Source organism: Leishmania donovani, chromosome 6 (assembly GCF_000227135.1).
Source record: "Leishmania donovani BPK282A1 complete genome, chromosome 6".
NCBI classification, from domain to species: Eukaryota; Euglenozoa; class Kinetoplastea; order Trypanosomatida; family Trypanosomatidae; genus Leishmania; species Leishmania donovani.
Window position 1 is genome coordinate 392,762 of NC_018233.1, and position 15,352 is coordinate 408,113.

Below are 15,352 nucleotides of genomic sequence, written 5' to 3' on the forward strand. Positions count from 1 at the left end.
CGCTGGCGAAGGAGCGAAGGTACTCGCATGCATACCGGCCTTGTTACACACACACACACACGCACGCACATCTTCGAAACCGCATACATACACAGACACGTACAGCGCACGTGCACGCAGACGTACATCGATCGCGCGCACATCTGCCGTTGCACACACTAACCGCTTTCCTCGTAAATCTCACGGACACGCGTGCGTGCACCTATCCGCCTCACCCTGCACTTTTAGCTGCTTGAGAGTCTTACGTGCGTTGAGCTCCTGTAGTCCTCTATTACGCGCCGCACCCCTCTTACACGCCCGAGCACACACACACACACCTTCAAACCTTTCCGCGTTCGAGCCGCCTGCGTTGGTGTCTAGTGGCGCTGCGCTGCTCCGTGTATCTCTGCCGTCTCCCTTGGTCTGTCACGTCATCTCACCTCTCTTGTTCAACTCGCACCACTGTTCGGGTTGCAGCGCGGAGCGCACGCAGCGAAGGGACTGGGGCGGGAGTGAAGGAGGAGGCGAGGGGGGGGGGCGTGAGCAGCGACGGTTTCGAGGTGGTTGCGAGCTCTGCATCCTCGGCGTCTCCCGTGTCGACCTTGCGGTGCCTCTTCCTTGGGTCGGCCGATATCATAGCGCCCATTCTTTGAAGTCTTCCCAATAGACACGAAACACCTCTCTACACCGTGTGGCCCTCGGCCGCGTAAAAAAAAAAGCCGTGCGTGAAGGGCGATCACGAGCAGCGGGAACGGTAGCAGGACTGCGCACGCAGCGCATCCCAGTGCACGCACCTACGCCCACGTGCGCTTTTTTTGTAAGCGGAGAACACACCCCTTGAAGGGGCCATGGACGTGAAGCTGGGCACCATCATCAGCCGCTTCGCTTTCACCTTTCCCAGCCTCTACGATGATGGCCGTGACGGCCACGACGCCGCGGTATCCTCTCCAGAAGACGCGGACGCCGAGGAGAGCTGTGGCGTTGCGTTCACCAGCGGTGCACGTTGTGATGAATCCCGAAAGACCGCAAAGACGACGCAGACCGGCTCGAGATCACACGCCACGCGGTTGGGCGCTCCCGCGTCACCGACGGAGAAGCTGGACATCACAGGCGCATACGCGTTCGTGAGTGACGGCGGGGCTGCTTCGTCCGTGTCGCTGACCGCATCACCACCACCTATTCTCGGTCGTGCTGCTGCCCGCGGCGACCGCGGAAACAGCACCGTCGCGCCGCCTCAGCACGGCGTTGGGGACCGCGGGGATGGCGCTGTGCGGTGTGGTACGCCGCTGCACCTACCTGATCTTGTGCAGCTGGCGGCGCATGCTTGGAACGTGGAGCTTCACCGCGGATCTACGGGAGCTGCGAGTCACTGCGTGCTGCGGCTGCCCCCGTTTGCCCTCGGCAGGACCCTCTACCGCGGCCCGGTGGTGTACGTGCTGGCATCTGGGGTGGTGCGCATGGCGACGCACGGCAGCGTGGCTGCAACGGAGCTGCTCGCCCGGCGCGTCCGTGACGCGCTGCACGAGGCCTGCAAACCGTTGGCAGTGCGCAGAGCAGCCCGGGAGGAGCTGCTCTTGATGCGGGCAGTGCTGGAAGACTCTCTCTCGGACATGCTGGAGGACGAAGGCGGCGAAGAGGGGCGTGCGCGACACCTCTGCACTGCTGTGCTCAAAGCCGAGGCGAAGCTACCTAGCCGCGGCATGCCGCTGGCGACCGCGCTGGCCGGAGATACAGCGACGAGCAGCCAACACGGGCGCAGGGCCGCCTTTGGATCTTCGTCGACTGCTGCTAGAGTAGGGTCCTTGGCGCATGACAAGGCGGGCCACGGTCCGCTAACACTCGTCTCGACTCCATTGGTGCCCTCTGCGAGGGCGTGCAAGATCGACTTTTTACAAGCGGTGGCGACCCCGCGCTGGGACGAGATCGCCGGCCTGCGTGCCTCGCTCTTCGCGCCAGCCTCAGCAGCCCCTGGCAGTGAGCACATCAACAGCGGCGGCGGCGTGGCCAAGGTGGATCGGGACGCCGAAGGAGCCCCCCGCGTATCGGTGCGACGTGCGAGTGTAAACGTTCGCGGTGATGCGCCGATGGAGTGGTGGCGGTGGTACCTCGGCGTGCAGGCCGACGATCACGGCGTGGGTGGAGGCGATGGCAGTGGCGTTGCCCGTCGTGGGGGAGGAGCCACGTCGGCTGCTGCCGCGAATTCGGAGAAGCCCTTTCTAGCAAACCGTAGTGGGGTGCCACGGCTGGGGCCCGGGCTCAGCGGCGATGCATCCGAAGGAGGCAACGCAGATGCTCGCAGTTCCAACAAGACGACGGGCTTCTGGACCTGCGCTGGGTACACGGACGCATCTCCGGAGAATGCCGCGAAGTTTGTGCGCTTCCTGCAGCGTCGACGAGCGTTGCTGGCACAACATGTCGCTTCCTTCAAGCTGCGCCGCCAAGCCACCCAGAACAGCCTTCAAATCCTGCTGGACTGGCGAACAGCCACCCCGCCGTCACCACCAGCACCACCACCGCCTCTCTCTGCAGCAGCAGCGCCGCTCGTGGGACGCCCTCCACTCGCTCGAGCGTTGGTGGGGCATCTGACGGCGGTGGCACAGCCGCTGATGGACTCCGGCACGCCATCTGTGCCTGCTGCTCCGGCCAGGACCAGCACCAGTGGCAACGCTTGGGTGACGGAGGCGAGTGCGGCAAACTTCTTCATGGAGTCGACCTTCATTGCCGAGTCCACGGCGCCGTATGGGCTGGAGAGTGTGCGGATGCCAACGGATAGGATATCATCCGCCGACCCAGCGCTGCCGGCCAGCATGGTTTTGGGCGACGGGAACGTGGAAAACCCTTGTGGCAGCACGGCTCTCACGCCGGACAGTGGTCGTGGCAGCATGTCTGCGTTGCTCGAACCCAATGTAGGCCACTCTGCCCTGCGCTACGGCAGCAGCAGCAACAAGGACGACAGGACCGCGACCAAGGCTGCACCCGAAAATCGCAAGCGCGGAGTCGCGGCGGCACAGGCATCGGCGGCAAAGAGAGATGAGGCGGCGGCTGCGGCGATGGAGCATGTGACGTGCCTTATCCACCGCACTGGCCGTGTGCAGATGACCGCCGCTTCGGAGCTGGCGCTACGACAGGTGTGTGCCATGCTGCTCATTCCTTTCTTGGTCGCTACGGCGGAGGTGGAGTTGTGACGCACGAGACACATAGTCTCGATTACGTACCTTCTCTCTCCACACCCGAACTTTCTTGGGGATGCATGCGTGATATGCCTGGCAAGGAAATGACCACCGCGCTCACCATCAACACCTTGCATTGTCGCCGTCATGATCGGCGCTCTCCGAGTCTGCGTTGTCTGTGCGTACATCCGCGTCCACATCATTGCAGACGCGGCTGCGTGCAGACCCAGCAGTAGCAGCAACACCCACCCCATCCTCATCCTCCTCCCTCCCATACCACCCCCACCCTCTCTTCCCTGTGTGTTGTGCGCACGACGTACACCTCCGCATAAGGAGGCGTGACGCTCGCGTCGCCTCTTATCTTCCTGCCCTTTTCCCCATCCCTCACGTTGATCGGGCTCCTCATAGACGGGCGACGCACCCCGAGAGACCGCGGCGACCGGCGCGTGTTCTTGCGCCTGTGCGCTCGCAGTGATACAGACCCCTCCACCACCAACACCAACACCAGCACCACCGGCACCAGCAGACGTGGATAGCATAGAAGGATACGAGCGGAACGGAGCTGGCTCGTTCTCGGCCGCCCGTCCCCTTCTCTCTGGGGCCTTCACATCCCCTCTTTCGCCAGCTTTCATCAGCGAGCCATCACTACACACAGACACCATAACGACCTCCCCCCTCCCTCCCTCTCCCCTCCACACACACAGGGCCTGGGCGTGGGCGCTCTGTCACATCCAAGAGCAGATCTATACACTTTCTATGCATACGCTTGCCTCAACGCCTCGCGCTATTCGGCAGAGAGCCCCACCACCGCTGCGCGGCTGTCTTGGGCCTTCACACACACACACACACACACAAACGCACACAGCCTCCCACCGCTCGCCTGCAGCCGCTGCCGTCTTCCTCTCTGCCTGCCCGCCTTCTCTGTTTAGTGGCGCGTCGCACCGACGCAGCGCTGCTGAGGGCGAAGGGGCGCTCCTCAGTGCGCCTTGTAAGGCGCGGAAGCTGCCGTTGGCAGTGGCAGTGACAGAGCAAACAAACGAAAGGAAGGGCGAAGCAAAAACGTGGGCGCGTGCGTTGCCGAGCACCGCACGCGGACAAGCTTCTCCCCTGCTCTTCTACTGTTTTGTTTGTTTGCTTGTGCACGTGTGTATGCTCGCGTTGGGTGATGAGGGAAACAGCGCCGCTGGCGGCACCGAGCTCACCGCCGAACAACGGAGACGCGTCGGCAGGTATTGCAGGGGCGCCGCTATCAGACGAACTTGCGGGGGCGGTGGTGACGGCCCACAAGCGCTGTGGTCTTCGTGCGGCATCGCCGACTGCTGCCCCTGCTGACGCCATCGCAGCGACAAGCGCTGCAGGGAGCCTTGCGTTCCCCCTACCTCTGTCTCGCAGCACCGCTCCTCAGCGCCTTGACGGTGGCGCACCTGAGACGCCGTCTTGGCGAATAAGCTCTGAAGAGAGTCGCGGTTCCGCTCAGAAGGCCGAAGGCGGCAATCTCCTGGAGCTCCCTATCCGCGTGTCCTCGACGCATGAAGACCTCGACGACGTCTCCACCGGCGTGGTCGCACCACCTTCGCCTGGCATGTTCACCTGCGCGCAGAAGAAGGAGCCAGCAGCGCGCTCGCAGTCACTGGATGCGCCGCTCGGCGATGCGCTGTCGGTCATTGATAGCCCTAAAGTCGGGGACCTCGCGAGGGGCGGTGTGGCCGAGCGTGCCGACGCTGACGAGCACACACACATACCATTATTCCGCGTACTCTCGCTGCCACGCGGACTGATCGGCGATGATGCGGCGCCGCGCACCAGACGTGCCGAGGTGTGGCAGCCGGCTGTGGAGGGTAGCGAGAGCAAATCCAGCATCGCGACGGCGCTGGCGTCGTCGGGAAGGGCGCTGCAGGAGACAGACAGCGACGACAAGGACGCGCCACCTCTGAAGCTCCACGGCCTCGTCGCACCGCGACTGTCGCCAGGGGACATACGAAGCGGGGGCCGCGGCGTCGAGGACTGCGGTGCCCCCGCTGCGTCGGCGGCGTCTACACCGTTGCTTCCCCTCTGTGCGTCTGTCAGTAGCGGCAGCAGCGTATTCGTCAGCAGGCAGCTTCGCACCGAGCCGCTGAGTACGGCGCTGACCACACCCACCGACGCAGCAATGGCAGCCTCCGCAGCCGCGCGCAGTCGGTCTGTAACCAGTGGCACACCGCTGCTTGACTCGTTCCGCATCGTTCTCTCCCCATGCCCCAGCAGCATCGCGCCGTCCTTCTCCCTCGTGCCATGCCCCACAGCATCGCGGGCGTTGTCGTCTGTGTCGGTCTCAGCGCCAATTGTGCAGCAGCGATGGCGTGATCAGGTCCGGGCTCGCACGAGGGTCGGCGTTGGGAGTGGGAGCGGCACCTCTCCCCTAACATCCGCCACATGTGCGCTGGACCCCGTTGGCGGGCATGCTTTGTGGATTCAGCCCCCGCCGCACCCGACCCATGCAGCGGCGCGCTCGCGTTGCGGCAGCGCAGGCGGCGACGGTGACGGAGACGCGGCGTCTGTGACACCACTGCACGAGGGGGCACCGCCACCATCGCGGCGACCCGGTGGTAGGGGTGGCGCAAGTGAGATTGCCGCGCCGATGCCCCTTAGCTTCTCCTGCTTGGGTGCCGCGGCAAGCCTGTCAAAGGACGGGCCCGGGGTGAGGCGGGGGCGCGCCAGCCCACCACTATGCGATGCGTCACTGTGCAGCGGCCCCGGCAGCGGTCGCGACCACGCGGCCACGCTATCGCTTCGCCTTTCCCTCCCCCAGCCAAGTTGCACCTCCCTCGACGCAGCGCCGCCGCCTGCACCCCAGCTGCAACAGCATCCCGGCAGTGCCCACAACCCGCCTGCCTCGGCAAACGCCACCACACAGAGCCTGTCACGGGATTCGCCTGCGGCACACGCGTCGTCGCCTCCATCGCTGCCGCGGCAGACCGAGCCGCCTCGCTCGCTCCGTCCGGACCACGGCCAACGTGACAGCGCCGGCAGCAGCGGCCTGCCACCGTGGCCTTCCCCGCCCGTGACGACGGCGCACCACCACGACAGCGGCTTCTGCACCTCTCCCACGGATGCAGGATCGCACTCCAGTAACGGCCGCCGGTTGCCCGCGCAACCCTTTGTTTTCTCGGCGTCGGCATCGCAGCGCCGCCTCCAGCCCTCAGCGGTAACGGACTCGGTCACATCGCCGTCTGCGTGCGCCGAGTGGCAGTCGCGCGCTCGGCTGTACCACGAATCAAGGTACTTCGAGCCCCTCTGCGTACCGGGCGAAGCCGCGCCGATGAGACGGTCACCGCCGCTGCAGGCCGACTCCTTGGCAGACTTGGCCGGCCGGTGCGTTGCAGACGGCTCGACCCTGCTAGCGGCCACGTCGCTCGCACAAACCAAAGGGGAGGGCTTGGTGTCGACGTGCTCGACACCACCGCCATCTCCGATGGTGGCGCCGCCGCGGCCCTCGCTGTCGCTCACCTCACAGCACGTGCCAGGGCGCACTTCGTCGGTCGGAGGAGAAGATGTGTGCCTATGGAACGCGACGCCGGACAGCTCGCGAAGGATGGCGCTGACATCGACTAGTCTGCCACGTGGCAGCCCGTTGGCGCGAGCAGCAAGGGCATCGGCGGCGTCTTCGTGGGCCCCGTCGCTCTGCTCGTCACCGACAGCAATGGCAGACATCGGCGGCTTGGGCAGCAAAGGCGGGATGGCGCTTACGTGTGGCGGGGGCAGGAGACCCCACGGCTCTGCCGCGCTGCACGCGTCTCCTGCGGACGGAGACGGTCTCGTGCACTTTGGGGTGGAGTCGGAGCTCTGTGGGCTGCAGCGCATTCGAGACGCGAACTCTTCCTCGCTGACCGGCGTGAGCAGCGCCGTCCCCGCGTCCACCGGGGTGGTTTTCGGGGGAAGTCAGCGAGCCGTTCCATCCATACTTCGCGTCGACAGCGAGAGTGGCGGAGCGGGTAGCAACGACTTGGGCAGCTTCAGCGACTATGTGCCATCCGCACTGCTACTGGCGCCACTTCCGCCGCTGGTAGCGCTGCCTGCAGGCCAGTGCCCCTCCTCAAGAGCCTCTCTGCGCAGCAGCGACTCAGCGCCCCCAGCGGCGGTCACCAGCACTGCGGTCACCAGAGCAACAGCCTCTGCCCAGTATACCTCGCCGCTGCAGTGGCCCTCGCCGGTGCTGTGCACTCGTGAACGAAATACCGTGCTGGCAGCTGCCGCAGCCACGAGCGAGGCTCTGGCCGAAGGCAGCGACGTGGTAGCAGCGCTGGAGGAGGGCGATGTTCAAGCAGACATCTCGGCAGCACTTGACGCTTCTCTCGACGTCACCGCCGCTGCTGCCGAAGGCGTGACGGCACTGTCACCGGCTACGCAGTTTCGGTGCGCGTTTAGCTCGCTGCGCGGCTGCCGAAGTAGGCAAGAGGACAGCGTCATGATGGTGGCAGACCTGCCGGTGCGCGTGCGGAGAAGCACCACTGCAGCGCCGACCACTGCCACCGCTGCTGCCTCTCCTACTTCCACTGGAGCAGCCAGCGGAGCGAGTGCGCGAAGAGAAGCCGGGGCAGTGCGCGAAGACACAGAGTGGGCTGATGCGGACTCGATGCCAACACAGGAGGTGACGGCGACGGCGCGCCACGCCACGAATGTGCGAGACGAGGTTGTCTTCGCCTGCTTTGGCGTCTTTGATGGCCACTGCGGTGACACCGTGGCGTCCTTGGCCTCGCAGTTCTTTCCGGAGCACTTCGAGCACGCCCTGCAGGCTTATCAGAGGCAGCTGGAGCAGGACCCACGAAATGGCAGAGGCGCGTCTCGTGGCACCGACAGCTCCGCACAGCGGAGGAAGGGAGACCTTGGAAGCTGCAACGTATGTCCCGAAGGGCCACGGGCGGAGCGGCTACGTGGCCATCACGAGACAGCGCCGATGGAGGCGGTCGAGTTTCAGCGGGTTGTAAGCGCTGCCCTTGTGCAGGCACTGTTGCACCTTGACCTGACGTTGTACGACCTCCTGCACCACGCTACACACGGCCTCTCTGCCCAGCGTCGTGACGCAGGGTCGACCGCGAGCGTGGCAACGTTTTTCAAGCTACCGACGACGTCTGCGCCGTGCCACGGCGGTGCAAGAGCGGTGGTGGGCAGCTGCACAAGCTGCACCCCGCCGTTGGCAACAGGTGCCGGTGATGCGCCGTCAAACAGCGGTGGCTCTGCCGCCGCTTGCACACCTGCAACGCTGGATGAGCCAATGAAGCAAGGGGTGCCTGGCGAGGCGTCCACACCACTGATGCCGGCCGCGCGCACAGAGGACACATATCGGCTCTGCATCGCGAATCTGGGTGATAGCCGTGCCATTATCGGCAATCTGCAGACGGGCGAGCTTCTGCTCAGCACCACTGACCACCGCATCTCTGCCTACCCATCCGAGGCAGCCCGGATTCAGGCCGCCGGTGGCGTCGTGGAGCTTGGACGCGTCGACGGCAGCCTCGACGTGACGCGGGGTCTCGGGGACTACCGGTACAAGGTTGCACCGGCGCGGTGGTGGTCTTCCGCCGCCCCAGCATCAGCGACCGCTGCGTCCGCAAGTGTGTCATTGACGTCGCTCGCGGCCTCTGCTGTAGCAACCAACGCCGCCACCACGGCAACACTGACAGCGATGGGGAGGAGCAGCTCCGCGACCGCCACCGCCACATCGTCGTCATCGCCAGTCAAGGTAGTCGCAGGGTCGGTGCCGCCCGCGAGTACGCCGCGACACAGCGATGCCTCCGAAGGCGGCTCCGCGGTGCGGGGACTGCGCTGGCAGTCGTGCTCGAGTACACCACTTCGGAGTCCGACGGGTGACAACATGGACGGCGGCGCCGCTTCAAGGGCCAATTTTCCGCGTGCTAGCAATGCACGCTGCGCTGATGGCGAGGCGAAACAGGTGCCTGCATCCCCATCACAAGGGCCGCTTCTATCCAGCGCTGCAGAAAGTGGAGCCTATGCACATGCGGTGCAGGAACAGCGCCGGCAGCAGGTGCCGTCCCCAAGCCCCTCGTCGCCCATCTCGCCGCCATCGCTGTTCTCCTCGTGGTCTCCGCTGGCGTCGGCATCGACTGTCACGCTGACACACAACGCCGTGAGCAACATCGCCGACGTGTACGAGTGGGAGGTGCGCCGTGGCGAGGTGCTGATCATGGCCTCCGACGGCGTCTGGGACCGCATGACGTCCGAGGACGTGCTCGCCTTCGTGTGCCATGAGTTGACAGCGGCACAGCAGCAGTCCAAGGGGGGTGCGACACGGATGATGCGCAGCGACGGCGCTGCAGTGAAAGCGTCCGATGACGCGGGGATGGGGGCGAGGGAGTCGCCAGGGGTCGGTGAGGCGGATGCAGAGGCATCCAACACAGCTGAGGTACCACTGCTGTTCCTCCGCGAGGCGCTCGAACGGACTCCGCTGCGGCAACCGTCACCGTTCGACGAGCAAGAGTGTGCGAGTGCTCGCTTCTCCCCCGCTGCCCCGCTCTGCACGCCAGGCGGCAACGGAGCTGCCGTGTGTGACCAACACGACGACGAAGCGGCGGATTCGTTGTCGAGCACGACCGGCAGCGCGCCGTGCTTCTTCGCTGTGCAGGCGGCAGCGCGGCGGTTGACGGAGCACGTCGTGAACAACCTCTCTGGCAGCGACAACACCTCCGCCGTGGTGATAACGTTTGACTGAGAAGCGGCGGGCGGGAACACCCAAGCGACGTGCGTGTGATGTCGGCTTTGCGGTAGGCGGGTGGGCGGCGGGGGCGGTAGATTGTGGTGGGCTGCGGTGGCCTCCATGGAGCTGCACTCCGCCGGCCCCTCGTACCCGAGGCTACGCGGGCGGCGCGTACGAGGATACTCTTCGTTTCTCCCCCTCCCCTCCCTCCCTTTCTGTTGAACGCACGCACACACACACACACGCACGCACGCACGCGCACCCGTACATGGAGATGCTCATGCCGCCCGCAAGCCTGCGCAGCGAAGGATAACACAACACACACAAAGCCTAAGGGTGGTGATGCAGGCGGCGCGTCAGGGCTGGGAGAGGATCAGCTTCGTCTCCGTCGTCTCCCGCAGCGCGCAATATCCGAAGGCGGATGGGATGGACACGCGCTGTGACCGTGCTGAAACGGAAGACGTCAGGGGGACAAGGACGCGCTGCACGCAAAGGAGGGGCGGGGCGAAGGGGGAGGTGTGTGTGCCTGCTGCATGCCTTTTCCTATGCGCACGGGCGCGTCTGAGCGCACGGTGCCGCCCACGGTTACGACTCGCAAGGAGGGTCTTGACATGATGGCTATCACCGACCACGCCACGCACCGGTCTCACGGTTTGTCTTACACACTCTCTCCCCCTCTCCCACTCCGCCTTCTCCTTCACGTCGATACTCTGTGCAGGTCGAGGCGTACACAGTCGCGCTCACGCAATTCCGCTCAGTGGCACGCCACCCAGAGCTCGTGCAGAGAAGAGAGTGGGCACGTTGGGTGCGAACTGTTGCCGGATTGCCGCTGCGCGCACCGCCTTTTCGTACTGTTTTCGCTGTCATACAGTCTCCCCAGCTGCGGCGTCGCCTTGCCTCGCCTCGCCCCTTTTCTCTCCAACACACCACCTCTTCATGGACTACGAGGCCGCGGTGGCACGCCTCTCCTCGCCCACCTTGTTCGCTATCCTCCACGCGGCCTTCGGCGGCGCCAGCGAGCACGAGGCAGCCGTTTCAGCGGAAGCGGTGCGGAAGCCGTTCTGGGCAGGCTTTTCGGTAGGCTTCGCGCTCACCTTTGCTGCGGCGCTTGTGGCCATGAAGGGCTTTTTGGCGTCGCTGTTCCGCCGGCCGTTGGAGAAGTGCCGGCCGCTGCGCAGCCTCGTTGCGACCGGTGAGCCGGTGAAGATGGCGCTTGTCGTCCGGAAGGATCTCAAAATGAGCAACGGCAAGATCGCCGCGCAGTGCGCGCATGCCGCGGTGGCCATCGTCGAGGAAATTCTGGCCTTCAAGTCAACCACGACGACAAGCCCGCGGTCAGCCCTAAACCCCGCGTCCGCGTTGTGGGTACAGTGGTATGACGCGTGGAACGCCAGCGGCAGCTCGAAGGTAGCTCTGCAGTGTCCTGATGAGGCCGCCATGATGGCGCTGGCGAAGCACGCGCGGCAGATGAACCTGCCTCACTACGTCATCCGGGACGCCGGCCGCACGCAGGTGGCGCCGGGTAGCAAGACCGTCGTAGCCGTCGGGCCGGGGCCGAAGAGTTTGGTGGACGAGGTGACTGGGCAGCTGAAGCTACTCTGATGGAGGGCACACGTGTGCGCACGCATGTGCGTCCGCTGACTGGATTCGAGCTGCTTGGCGGCCCTCGTGAGTATGGCGAGGGAAAGGGGAGAGGAGGTGGCGTGATTTGGAACAGCGGTCGCGGCGAAGCAGCCGCAAGTGTGATGCGCAAGAAACGAAACCAAAGAGCGCATGCACAAGTCCGTTGGCAAAACAACGGCGTGGCGTGAGACGACGATGTGCCTAGGCACGGCCTCACCCTCTCCTGAAGAGGTGGGGCGGGGGCTTGCATCGGCTTTTCCTCCTCTCTGCGGCGTTGCCGTGCAGACACACACACACACACACACGCACAGAGCGATATACAGACATGCAGCCCGTTTCCGAACGCCTTCCGAGCGGATGCACGCGCTCGGCATCGACTCGCTCCCGCCTTTGTCGTGCACCCTCTACGTCTCTCTCTATCACATACATCGGATCTAAAACAACACACACACACACACACACACACATCTGTGCGCACCGCGCTCCCGCCACTCGCCTTGCGCGGCAGTTCTCGCGCAACGAAACCGTCTCCGCCTCCCGTCCTTCCTCGTTTTCCTGTTTGTTTCTTCGTGCCTTCGCTTGCTCTGCCACGCAACCGGCGCCGTTGCCCACTCCCTCTCGCAGCCGATCTCCTTCCCTGTTCGGATCACCTCTGACCACTACCAGCCATGACTCAAAAACTGCTGTTGGCGGAGGGCCTTGACCTGCTGCGCCAGTGCGAGCAGCGCGAGTACGACGTGGATCGGACGAAGCTTCGCATCAGCAGCAGCAGCCGCTACCGCAGCGAGCTTGGCCGGCTGCTGCAGAGCTACGACACGGTGTACCATCAATACGTGCGTGGCATCCAGATCTTGAACTACGTGCGCCACACAGCCCTCGCGGACAAGAACCCCCAAAACGCGCAATACTCCAAGAACCTGTCAGAGTTCTGCGCTGCTAAGATCACGGCGTACATGACGCGGTGCAGCAACATCATTCGCAAGACTGACAGCATTCTCGTGCCCATCGAGCAGATCGACCTCATCACAAAGGAGGGCTACACCCCGGAGGACACCGTCTATCTGCAGGACGGCATCACGTACCCGCTGTCGCGGAAGGAGAAAATCATAGCGAAGGAGTTCACGCTCACGGCCGGCACGTACGTCCTGACACTCAAAAACCGTGACGACTACACGCTGGCGGCGCCGGAGGTGGACGTGACGCTCGTGGTCTTGCCTCAGCGCGGCAGCGGTCTTGAGCCGTCGCGCGTGGAGATGAAGTTGCCGTGCCAGTGTGGGTGGCGCAAGGTGGTCGGCGTCGTGGATGTGGCGACGGTGCAGCTGGAGATTCGCTACAGCGGCATTCGCGATGCGCACATCGACGTGCTCTTCCAAAAATGGTGCGCCATCGAGGACATCGGCCGCTCTGGCGGCGCGGCAAGCGGCCCCGGCCCAGCGCTGTCGCCGTCGACCTTCGACAGCGGTGACTGCAACTCGGTATGCAAACCGCCGCCGAACCGCGGCGGCAACGGCGGCGCTGCGGGCGGCGTCTCCCATCACTCGTGCACACCCACCAATGTATCGGCAAGTGACGCGGGGGCGCCGGCGCACCAGCAGCCGCAGCAGTGGGTGAACAGTCTTCCGCAGCTGCCGGATGATGAGCTGGCGACGCTGGCGAACTACAACGTGCCCTCTGCGAGTCTACCAAGGGTGTCGGACCGCCCCGCCAACGACAGTGAAGCTGCTTCGTCGGCAGCCCCCTCCTCGGCCGAGGATCCATGGACAACGCTCGCCAATCTCAACGTCCCGTACGCGCCAACGACGCGCAACGCGCCGAGTGCGGCGTCCGTCATGCGCGTGCCAGAGCCGGTGGAGGTGAACCCGGCCGGCATGACGTGTCGCCAGCGGCTCGACAAGATCCACCAGCTAATGGATGCGTGGCCGTCGATCGGCGTGGTCGCCTGCGCGCTGCCGGCTGAGCCGCAAAGTTTTATGCAGGGCGTCCACGCCCTGCCTTTTCCGCGCGAGCTCTCAGCGTAAGCTCTCGAAGAGTGGAAGGGCGTCGCACATATGCGCGTCTTGCGTGCTCGCTCTGCTGCCTCGCTCCTTCTCCGTATTCCGCTCGGCACCTCACCTACCGAGGGGAGGGGGGCGTCACAGAGTTCACCACCCCACACTCTGTCTGGGGAAGCCAGGTAGCCTGCAGCCGGCCGTCGGGCACGGCTGGGCGGGCTCTTGGTGACGGTGGACAGGTGGTCTGAGCTGGAGCTGTGCGGAAGAGACCTGCGGACATGACCGCGTTCGGAGAAGCTCACCACGAATCGCGTGGACGGCGCACCATGTGTACCCACCCACTCCTTCTGCCGCGTCAGATACATTTCGGGCGGTGCTGGGTGGGCTCGGTATCGTTGACATAGCCGTTTTGCAGCGGAGGCCGATGAGCTGTGTCTGCCCATGCACCTGTATTTTTGTTGACGTGCTCGTGGTGGTGGCTGCATGGACACGTCGGTGTGTCTGTGTGTGTGTGTGTGTGGCGGACAGGAAAAGGATGGTTGCCCTCTTCGCTTACTACAGCGTCGACTAAATCGTTGCTTGTGTGCACCACCGCTCTCGCCTTGCGTGGCATGTAGGTGCAGTGGACGACGAGCGACGGTGATGCTGAGCCTCAGGCGATGTGTGCTCACTCATGCATGCGTGTGCATTGTCGCGCCATCTCTCTCTCTCCTCCGTCGATCGCCCTCTGGGTGGATGTCGTATATATCTCCTCCAGCCTTCCCTCTCGCCCGTTGCCCCTCGTGCGGTATTCCGTGCCCGCCGGCGTTCAGCAGTCACTGTGTATGCTGCGAGCCTCATCTGGCAAGGGAGCGGAAGAGGGGGGGGGGGCGGATTCACTTCACCGCGCGTGAAAACGGGGCAGATGCGCGTGTACGCGGCGCGTATATGCATGCAGCAGGAGAGGAGACGGCAGCAACACACGCGCTAGGCGAGGGGGGTGTGCAGATAGAGCTACACACACACGCACATGATCATGGCTGGCGTACTCCGTCATGTGCCGACGGAAAGAACAAGTCTTCCTTCATGGTTTGCTCTTGTCCACCTCCATGTCCGTCACGCGGCTGCCCTGGTGCACCTCTCTCCCTCTCGCTGAGCGCTCTCCCCCTTTTCGTTCCGCTGTGCGGCGGTGCGCGTTGATGTGCGTTGATCTCTGCTGCGTTGCATCTTAAACATAGGTATTTTCGTTGTCGCTTCGTTTTCGTTCGTAATCCCCACGCACCGCGACGGCGCCCGTGCCGTCTGTGCGACTGTGAGCCGTTCTGCTTCCGGGGCTTTCGCGGTGGAGCGACCATGCTTCTCCCCCTACCTTCGTCGCTCTTGCGGATGTGTTCTCCTTCACGTTCGCTGCCGCTGTGCCATTGCTCCCCCTCAGCACCATAGCGGGTGCGTGTGCGTCTGTGTGGGCAGCGCCGATCTGTCTTGGACCGAAGAGTCCGCCACGTCTCCTCAGAGAGACCCGCGCTCATGGCACAGAGGGTTTGCGAGCGTACGTTCATCTGATCGCGGCGCTGAGAGAGAGCGCGCAGTGGCAGCGCCAACAACCTTCCTCTCAAAAAAAAAAACTGCGTGACGTGATGTGATGCTGTGCCACAGCGACGGTCGTTCCCCTTGCCCCCTCTTCTTCACCCTCCGCGCTGCGACTGTGCCACTGCCCACCCTTCCTTTCTCCCGCCCTCGAACACGGACATCATCCCTGCTCTGGTGCCGTCACCCGTTGCTTTCTCCTCTTCTTCTGCGGTCGTTCGGCCTCCGCCCTCACCGTGCACACACGCATGCACGTGCACGCGTTCCACTGACTCGGCGACTTCTCTGCGCTATGCCGCCGCACTGCCCCCCACCCCCCCTCCCCAGCACTCTAC

The 15,352-nt window shown here is 64.5% G+C and overlaps 4 protein-coding genes across 4 annotated transcripts; all 4 read left to right on the forward strand.

Moving 5' to 3' along the window:
• Window positions 1-827: 827 nt before the first annotated feature.
• LDBPK_060920 (hypothetical protein, conserved) lies at window positions 828-3,164 on the forward strand (the record flags this gene model as incomplete). Its single annotated transcript, XM_003858350.1, has 1 exon — window positions 828-3,164. The coding sequence occupies one exon, from the start codon at window positions 828-830 to the stop codon at window positions 3,162-3,164; it is 2,337 nt and encodes a 778-aa protein (XP_003858398.1).
• A 1,150-nt stretch (window positions 3,165-4,314) lies between these two features.
• On the forward strand, window positions 4,315-9,852 carry LDBPK_060930 (hypothetical protein, conserved; the record flags this gene model as incomplete). The annotated part of the gene is made up of 1 exon (XM_003858351.1): window positions 4,315-9,852. The coding sequence occupies one exon, from the start codon at window positions 4,315-4,317 to the stop codon at window positions 9,850-9,852; it is 5,538 nt and encodes a 1,845-aa protein (XP_003858399.1).
• A 1,191-nt stretch (window positions 9,853-11,043) lies between these two features.
• Window positions 11,044-11,439, forward strand: LDBPK_060940 (hypothetical protein, conserved; the record flags this gene model as incomplete). Its single annotated transcript, XM_003858352.1, has 1 exon — window positions 11,044-11,439. The coding sequence occupies one exon, from the start codon at window positions 11,044-11,046 to the stop codon at window positions 11,437-11,439; it is 396 nt and encodes a 131-aa protein (XP_003858400.1).
• Window positions 11,440-12,128: 689 nt separating this feature from the next.
• Window positions 12,129-13,478, forward strand: LDBPK_060950 (hypothetical protein, conserved; the record flags this gene model as incomplete). Its single annotated transcript, XM_003858353.1, has 1 exon — window positions 12,129-13,478. One exon carries the CDS (start codon window positions 12,129-12,131, stop codon window positions 13,476-13,478), a length of 1,350 nt encoding a protein of 449 aa, XP_003858401.1.
• Between the last annotated feature and the right edge of the window lie 1,874 nt (window positions 13,479-15,352).